Source organism: Petaurus breviceps, unplaced genomic scaffold, assembly GCF_028583685.1.
Source record: "Petaurus breviceps papuanus isolate PSGF00001 unplaced genomic scaffold, PetGlider_PUasm1.0 189, whole genome shotgun sequence".
NCBI classification, from domain to species: Eukaryota; Metazoa; Chordata; class Mammalia; order Diprotodontia; family Petauridae; genus Petaurus; species Petaurus breviceps.
Window position 1 is genome coordinate 35603627 of NW_027185809.1, and position 8638 is coordinate 35612264.

At 52.0% G+C, this 8638-nt stretch overlaps 1 protein-coding gene across 1 annotated transcript; it reads right to left on the minus strand.

The window, feature by feature from the left end:
- Positions 1 to 1293: 1293 nt before the first annotated feature.
- IRF2BPL (interferon regulatory factor 2 binding protein like) lies at positions 1294 to 5702 on the minus strand. The gene has a single exon (XM_069092280.1). It carries the CDS (start codon positions 4454 to 4456, stop codon positions 2141 to 2143), a length of 2316 nt encoding a protein of 771 aa, XP_068948381.1. The 5' UTR covers positions 4457 to 5702; the 3' UTR covers positions 1294 to 2140.
- Positions 5703 to 8638: the final 2936 nt, after the last annotated feature.

Consider the following 8638-nt stretch of genomic DNA (forward strand, 5'->3'; position numbering starts at 1 on the left):
AGGTTACAGGGAACAGGAAGGAAAAGTGAGCCTTAAGGCCAATCCAGCTCCTTTCCTAAAGCATCTGGAAAGCCCACAGATTTTCCCCCCAGGAGGTTTTCCCTCCCCTCACCCCTTAACTGAAGACTCTACTAATTCCAACTGGCTGGCCTGGAGATACTTTGGTCTTCCCTAACCCCAACCCCCATCCCCAGGAATGAGGAGTGGGGAAAAGAGTGCTGAACTTCAGATAGTATCTTAGTACTTTATTTTGTTTCCTAGCTGTAGTTTTCTACCCTATTTCCCAGGAAAAGTATAAAGTTTCAAACTAGATTTGCTTTCTTTAGCCGGAAGCAGGAAGGGAAACAAGCCCCTGGGTAAACTCTGCCTAGGGATCGCAGACCTCCTAAAACGTCCCCCTCCCCCAGCCCCAACCAACACCAAGAAAGTGCCACTAAAAAGTTAATTAGATGAATAATCACATTTGTTCAATGCCAGGAGGGATGAATTTTATTGGATATTGTTAGTGACCTTCTCCACTGGAAGTGCTTCCCAACCCCCCAAACTCCCACTTCCTGGTTAGTTAAGTTTTCCACCTTTAGAAATGTTTATCAAAGCAAGAGAACAAAAGTTTAATAAATAAGGTGAAAACTGCTTCTTCCCAAAGAGCAAACTATCAGCTGGAGGCTGCCATGAAGCCCCCTCTGGCTTCTCAGTAGTCTGCATTCCTCCCTCTCCACCCCCCCCCTCCCCACTACTCCTTGTCAATTCTCAGCTCGGAAATCCTTTTGTTTTTAAAAGCTGAGTATAAATTAGCTTGTCATACCTCCTGATAGATCCAAATTTAGACCCACCCTCGTTGTCCGCAGATTTGTTAAGAGTTCCCTAGTCCTAGACAGATCTCGTAGAACGCTACTACTACGATGATAATGATGATGATGATGATGATGATGCTAAGCATGATAACCACAGGTCGAGAAATCCCTACAGCTCTAGTAACAACACCCGGTTACAACTGGAGAGCTTCGGGAGAAAACAAAAGTGGAGAAATCAGTAAACAGAAAATGCTTAGTCAGCAATCGCTACCACAGCATTAAAAGGTGAAATGTAAATAGGCGCGGTGCCAAGATGTAGATACGTTTAGATAACACCAGCACAGCTTTTTCATAGAGGCCACCATGAAGGACTTCTCAAAGGCAGACATGTTTTTGTTGCATACTTTGGAGGCTTTTAAATAACGAAGGGAGGGGGCGCCCCATGTTTTGGAGCAGTCGCCTTAGCACTGAGAAAAATAAACTTGCTACTCAGGAAGTATTAATATCAATTGAATTTATTACAAGTTACTAAGCTCCAAGGCACATTACAGTGTTCTGTTAACTACAGAAATGTATAAAGGACAAACAGAGCATGTTTTCCATGTACAGCATTTTGCTCTACTCCTCAAAGCATCCGTGCATCAATAAAGCAAAAACAAAAACACATGAAGATTAAAAACGTTCAGATCAATAGAAACAAACTGAAACAGTTTTTTTCCCCTTACAAACTTGCAACAAAAAACACCCTCCCCCCCAGCCCCACCCCCAGACTCCCCCCCCCTCGCTGTTTTGCAAACAAAACAAAACAAAACAAAATTAAGTGAAGACTAAACACTCAGGGCTTGGTAAAACAGAAGCTGATCACCATTTTTGTAGCAATTTTTTTTTAGGCATCAACACTGGCCTTGGCAAGAAGGAAAAGGTGTTTTTTTTCTTTTTTTTTTTTTCCTTTTAGAGAAGTGCATAACATTTACAAAAATACACAGCAGCAGCAGGTAATTGCTAAGGGGCTAGTAAATCTTGTACCTAGGCAAACACACTGCCACCAAATAAATGAGAAAAACAGGTATTGTGTAAGTAACCAAACAATATTATATTCTGTTTAACAAAAACCAGCTCTATCCTTCAAATGAAGAAGAGTTACATACCTTTGTTTCAAAATATAGAAACATACGACGAAAATAATGTCTATACATAAGACTAACTTTTTGCAGTTTTGTTATATTCACAATTCTACATCTTCGTGGTAGGGGGAGGAAGGGTTGTAGACTAGGAAGGGATGGGAGACATCTGGCTTGGAGGAGAGTGGGGGTAAGGTTGAGGCCAAAAGGGGATTTTGCTGGGTTTTAAGGGTCTCTCTCTTTTTTCACTTTAACGTCCCCAGCTAAGATAGTCGCGATTTCCCCCTGCATGAAAGCCCAAGGTACGTTAGAACCGACTAAGGGGCATTTCTCGCCACTGGGGCAGTATACCTCGCCGGTAGCCCCCTGGGCCTTAATGCTTTCCCTAGAACAGGGGAAACAGAACTTGTGACTGGGCACGGAAGGGCACTGAACAAAGTGTGTGTCCTCCAAACGTTCGTGGCAAATGGTACAGCAAAGGGGGCCGCTGTTGGCCATGGGGGAATCAGGAATGTTTTGGGGGTGAACTTGGTCCATGCCCGGGTGGGCAGTGGGTGGTGGGGGTGCCACCTGTAAGTTTATATCCCCATTTCGTGATGCCAAGCGGCGTTGGGCTGGCACCGAGGCCGGTGACACGGGGCTGCTGCTGTTCCTTCGAGTGGCCGTAGTGGAATGCACTGAGCTACCGTCCTTGGGCGAGTGGGCATTACCCAGCGTGTCGGCCACAGACATAAGGGCCGCCATGGGGGATTGGCCGTTCTGAGGGGCTGATTCGGGTGGGGTGGTCCGGTTGGAGAGGGGCCCCAAGGGAGGGGGCGGGGGCGGAGGTGGGCCCCCAGTTCCGTGCACTGCCCCGAACCCCCCAGCGGACATGGTGAGCTTCAGGGCCTCGCTTTGGCTAGCCATCCACTGCTGGCGCTGCTGCTCCTCGCTCAGCTTCAGCGCCCCCTCCGCCGAGTCCGGTGGCTCCGGGGACGCTTTCCTCTTACGCAATCCAGCCGTTCCCCCACGGCTGGAGGCGCTGGCAGGAGGGAGCACCCCAACGACTCCCCCGGTCCCCCCCGTGCCTCGAGGATGGGTGACCAGGGCGGTGGGCAGCATTGGGCAGCTGGCGTCCAGGTAAGGTTGGGGCAGCATGTCTGCCCCGGGGACTCCCTCCTTGAAGAAGCGCACTGACTCGGGCAGCAGGTCCCCCAGCAGCCGCCAGTCTCCCGAGCCATGTTTCTTTTCGTACTCCAGGTACTTAAAACCTGAAGACAGGCCGCGGCCGAAGTCCTTCATGCAGTCCTGATACATCTGCTTGGCCACCCCAGATGCGCTGGAGAACACGTTGCCCGAGCCTGTGGGATATTCAATAAACAGCTTGAGTTCGTAGTCCAGACCCGGCTTGGAGACCGCGTCGAAAGCGAAGACGCGGCCCAGCAGCGAGTGGTCCTTCTTGAAACGGACCTCGTAAGGGGTGCAGCCGGCCAGAGTCAGCAGGGTCTCCCGTACCATCTTGGGTTTGCTGGCCCAGTCTTCCGCCCGGTTGCGGAGGCTCTCGCTCAGCTCTGCCAGGGCCTCCGCGTTGCGCTGCTTCTCTTTTAACTCCCGTTCCTGGTCGGTACTGGACACCGAACCAGGCCTCTTACCCCCAGCGCAGGCCTCTGAGGATGAAGAAGAGGTCGAGGACGACGAAGATGAGGAAGAGGACGAAGAGCCTGAGGCCACGGTGGTCCCCCCGAGGCAGGAAGGACCCCCGCCTCCACCCACGCCGGAGCCCTGCGGGGGTGGGCGGTTGCCCAGACCATGGGGTGGGGGCAGCACGGCTGCTCCCGGCCCATTGAGCAGCGTCTGAGGAAGCAGGTTGGGGGGTACGTTCAGGGGACCCCCGCTGCCTCCACCACTCCCACTCCCGGGGGGTATCCCTGTCACCAACCCCCCGTGTGCCCCGCGGCGAGAAGATGAAGAGTTAGGACTTTGCCGGTTCAGCTCCGGGGGCCCGTCCTCAGGGGACGGTTTGGGGAAGCCATTGGGGCCGCCCAACCCGTTGGGGAGCCTGGTGGCGTGGCCGCTGCCCCCGCTGCCCCCTAGGCTTCCCGGGGGCGGAGGGTACTCGAAGCGGCTTCGCTGTTCGACTGCAGCTGCCGCCGCGGCGGCTGCAGCTGCCGCCGCGCTCAGACCGTAGCGCTCTAGGCCAGACGGCGCGGCCAAGACCGCCGCTTTTGTAGAGCCGTCAACGTGGTTGAGTTGCTGCTGCTGCTGCTGCTGTTGCTGTTGCTGCTGCTGCTGCTGCGCCGCCTCCTTAGCGGAAAGGGCCACGGTTTTGACCCCGACCGGTGGTGGCGGCCCGGGGGATCTGCCGTCTTGGAAACAGCCGTGGGCTCGCTTCAGTTGCCGGGCTGTCTCGATCACAAACTCGATGCGGTCTGCACCCTCATAGTTGACACAGCCTCGACACACTGGCTCCGTGAAGTCCCAAATCATGGCCCAGGGCATGCGGGGCAGGTCGCACAGGTAACACGACTGTCTCCGAGAGGAAGCCACCTGCGCCGAGGACATGATGCCGGCCCGGGGGAGGGAGGGGAAGGGGAGGGGGGAAGGGCAGATTGGTCCCTACCCGCCCAGGCTGCTGTTGCTCTTTCTCCTCCGGGGAGGGCTGGCGGGCGGGGGAAGGAGTAGAGGAAAGGGGAGAAGATTCTGCCTCCTGCCACACGCTGCCGCTGCGCCTCTCGGCGGCTGCTCCACCACCTGGGTGGCAGAGGAGCTGCCTCCTTGCCCCCGCCTCCTATTGCAGCTTTCTGGCAGGGGAGGGGAAATCTGTCGACTTCTTCCTGGTGTTGTTGCCCCTGGGACAGGGGTGCTGGGAAGGGGGTGGGGGGTGGGGTAGGGTAAGAACGCAGGACCCCGCTGTTACTGTCACTGCTGCCTTTCCTCCCTACGGTTTCTGTCCTCTTCCCTGGGCAGAGGCTTGTAAGGGCTACCGTAACCGTATCTACCCTCGGCTTGTCTCCGTTCTCTCTTGCTGCCGCTGCTTCTCCGGAGGGAAGAGGAACAAGAGGAACGGGAAGAGTATGAGGAAGGGAAGAGAGAGGGCAACAGAAGAAAGGGTTTAAGGGGAGCCCCTGGCAGCGGTCCTGGCCCTCCTGCAGCACTGGATGTTCCGCCTGGTGGCTGTAAGATTTTGCACACGCTGAGCTGCCGCCGCTGCTTCCCGGACGCACACCAGATGAAAGGAGCAGCCTAGGGTTCAGCAGCCCCCGGTCCTGTCCCCGGCTGCCGCGGCTGCCGTAGCTCACGTAGGGTGCATGACTCTCCGTCGGTGCTGCCTTTTGTCACATCCCGTTCGGAATTGGAATGTGGGGATTGTGATTGTTACTCTACGTTCCAGAGGCGCGTCTCGCGCTCCCGCTCGGGCTGCAGCTCGCGCTGTCCCCGGCTCAGCCGCGCGGGATGCCGCCCGGGCGGAGCGGTGACGTCACCGCCATGCTCTGCACCAGTCCCCCCCTCCCCTTTACACTTCCTCTGTCTGTAGAGCCCACTTGTTGCATAGGGAATGCGCATGCTCGGCATGCAGCCCAGATTCCTCTCAGCCTTTCCCCTCCTCCCGCTTCTCCCCGCCCTCCCCGGACTCTGTGTGTACAACAGCTGAAGCAATGCAAGTTAATGCTGGAAATCAAGTGAAGAAATACCCAGGGCTATGTTTGGAAATTAAACCGAAGATGATCTTTCTCTCCCCTCCCTTCCTCAGCCGATGCCCAGCTTTCCAATGTGAAAATGCATTCAGGAAACATGCATCATTCCCCCCCCCGTGAGTTCAAACGTCTCATTTCAGAATTTTAGCTGTAAATTTCATAAGAGACATTACCCGTCACATTTAGAGTTTTCTAACAGGGATCAAACCATTTTCCGTGCGGGTATTTTATATAGTTTTCCACTGTTAGTGCCAAAATGCACAGCACCAACAAAATCAGCTATTTAGCAATCTCATTCTGTGTTTCCTATTTAATGGTTTCCATTCTTGATCAAGGGACCATAGGAACTGGAGTTTCAATGAATGATGGTGGTGGAGACAGACTGAGCTATCCCATTTTTCATTTCTGGCACAGAGTGGTCCAGCAGATGCCGAGTTGTGAAACCAGGGGGCTGTGTAACCTGGGCTCTTTGTATAGCTGAAGGGTGCTGGAGAGGCCAAACAGGTGAGTAATTTATGTGTTTGCTAATGGAAAGGGAAACAGGATTCCCTCCATTTAATAACAATAATGCATTGCATTTTAAAAACTGAAGTTCATCTGATAGTGCTGTGAGAAAGGCAAAACATGGCCCTTCTGCCTTGTTCCTGAGAATGCCCTTTGCTTAGGACATTTACCTTATAGCAGAACACTTTGGTCAGATCATCGTATGCTAATATATTTAAGAGGTTCCTACCAAATCATGGATGGGGGGGGGGGAGGAGGGAGGAAGGAGGAAGGGACTTCTCTTGAAAATGTACCATTGAAACAAATAAGAAAATACTCTTTTGGTAGGGATTCTTTAGAACATATGGCAATCTCATCCTACCATCCCCCTACCATGCCACGCTCAGTAATACCTTCTCAGAACCCCAGCCTTATTGCACCACTCTGGGGCTTCAGCTCCTAGGGAAAAGATTTTATAAGGGAAGGAGCAGTAGGGGCAAAGATGGCTCTGGGGACCCCTGCCTTTTATTCCCTCTGCAGTTGGTTTCTGTTTTTGCAAAACAATGAAATTGCTGTCCACTCCCCAACAATAATAAACTTTCACTGCCAGGCCTGCTTGGATCATGGCAATTATTTTTCTACAAAGGGCTGCAAACAGTATTGCATCACTCACACATACTTCAGCCATTGCAATGTAACCAGTTACCCCAGGGTGAGTCAAAGTATATAAGGGTGTGTGAAGGGGGAGGACTGTGTGACATTCCCATGAACCTGGAGGACATTAGTTACTTGTTTAACCCATTTCTGTATCTTAGTATGTATTCAACCCATCCTTATATTTAACCAAAATGTTGGAAAATGATAATTTACCTTCTCTTTGCCAAGATTTATGTGGGAAGGAGCTCATTTCAAATCACAGTGATGTTTGCTATGTGCATACATGTCTGCCTATATAATAACTTTGGGGACATAGTGTACCATATATGTACTCACATATGCAGCAGACATCATATGCACATAGGTAGGAGATGGACATATATAATTTCTGTTGTATTCTCATAATCTTTTCATTTAAAAAAGTGCTTTTTCCCTTAGGAATTTATCATTCTAGCATCTTAATTGCCTGAAGCTTCCTCAGTTTGGGGTGGGGGTGGGGGTTGTTGTGTTAGTAGGAGGGGGATAGGGACACCTACAACATATTTCACTGTCGGGTTTCTGGACAAAAGGGAATACTTCGAGAATCTTGCTTCAGAATGGGGTGGAGGGAGGGGGTGAGAGGGAGTGGGTCCCAGACTTTAAAGAGCAGTAGTGCACATTACTAACGAGATGAGATAGCTTAGTCTCCGAGGATACCAAGTGAAATGCCACTAGAGTTTTACGGCATAAATCCTATGGCAGCACTTCGCCCTAGGAGAGGTTTGAAACACTTCTGAACCTACGGTCTCAACTCGTTTCCCCATCCTACTACTTAACGAGTGGGTTGTTTCGGCTAGGGGGAAAGTTGAGGGAGCAATGACTGAGATCTCTGCGGGAGGGGCTTCTATGGGGCACTTGGGAGAGTTCACTCGACTAAACCACTGTGCTTTGGGCCCAGAATCCGGGCAAAAGGTTTCCCCATAGCTCTGGGGGCTGGCTGGTTGATTTTTAGCGGAGGGAGCGGTCTATGTTTGGTGTAGAGATGTAAACACTCTAAAAAGCTTCTTCTCAGCCCATTTGCCCATGCGTCCAAGCTAGCTCCCCAGCCTCTTTCCCGGCTTTAAGCACACACTGGATCCAGTCATCTCTTCTTGTCCTTCACTCCACTGCGGGAATGGTGCTCTCCCGCTGACTTCTCCACGCGGCGCCACGGCTTCATCCGGCTGGCATTAATAAAAATACATTTTTAAAAAAGGCTCTCTCTCTCTGTCCCTGTCTCTTTCCTCCTGAACCTTCCGTCACCCTTGGGCTATTCACTCGGCTGAGAGCTCCTTCGAGAAAGGCTTTTTTTGGAAACACTCACCCCTCTGTAAACGAGGCCGACTATACTCACAAGGGCCGCCTTTATAGTGGGTGTAAATACTAAGCACCTTAGATAGGATCAGGCCTCGTCGATCCCTCACGGGCTGTCAGCTCCTAGTGGCCCGGCAAATGAATGCAGGAGCCTGTACATCCATGGACATATAGGTTGGGGGAGGGGAGGGAGGGGTTGGGGATTAGCACACGTGTGAAATCAGCAACTGGGACGAGACCGAACCTTGATTTACTTTTACTAACAGGACGTGTTGTGGGGCGGAAGTGTATTTGCTTTTCCGTAATGATTAATCCCGGATTTTTTTTTTTAACTTCGGCCAGGGCCGGGGTTACGCAAGAGCCACTCGAGCGTGAAATCCCAGCAATAACACGGCCTCGCAGCAGGAGCTGCGATCTGAAAACCAGGAAGAGACGAGCCTATGCCTCCGAAATCTGCCAAGCCAGGCTGCGTGCTAACAGAGCGGGGGCTCTCGGGGGTAAAGTCGGCTGGAAGGAGAAAATGAAATCTTGGTGGCGCTGGCCGTGCAGCTGCAAGAGAAGATCAAATCTCTGACTA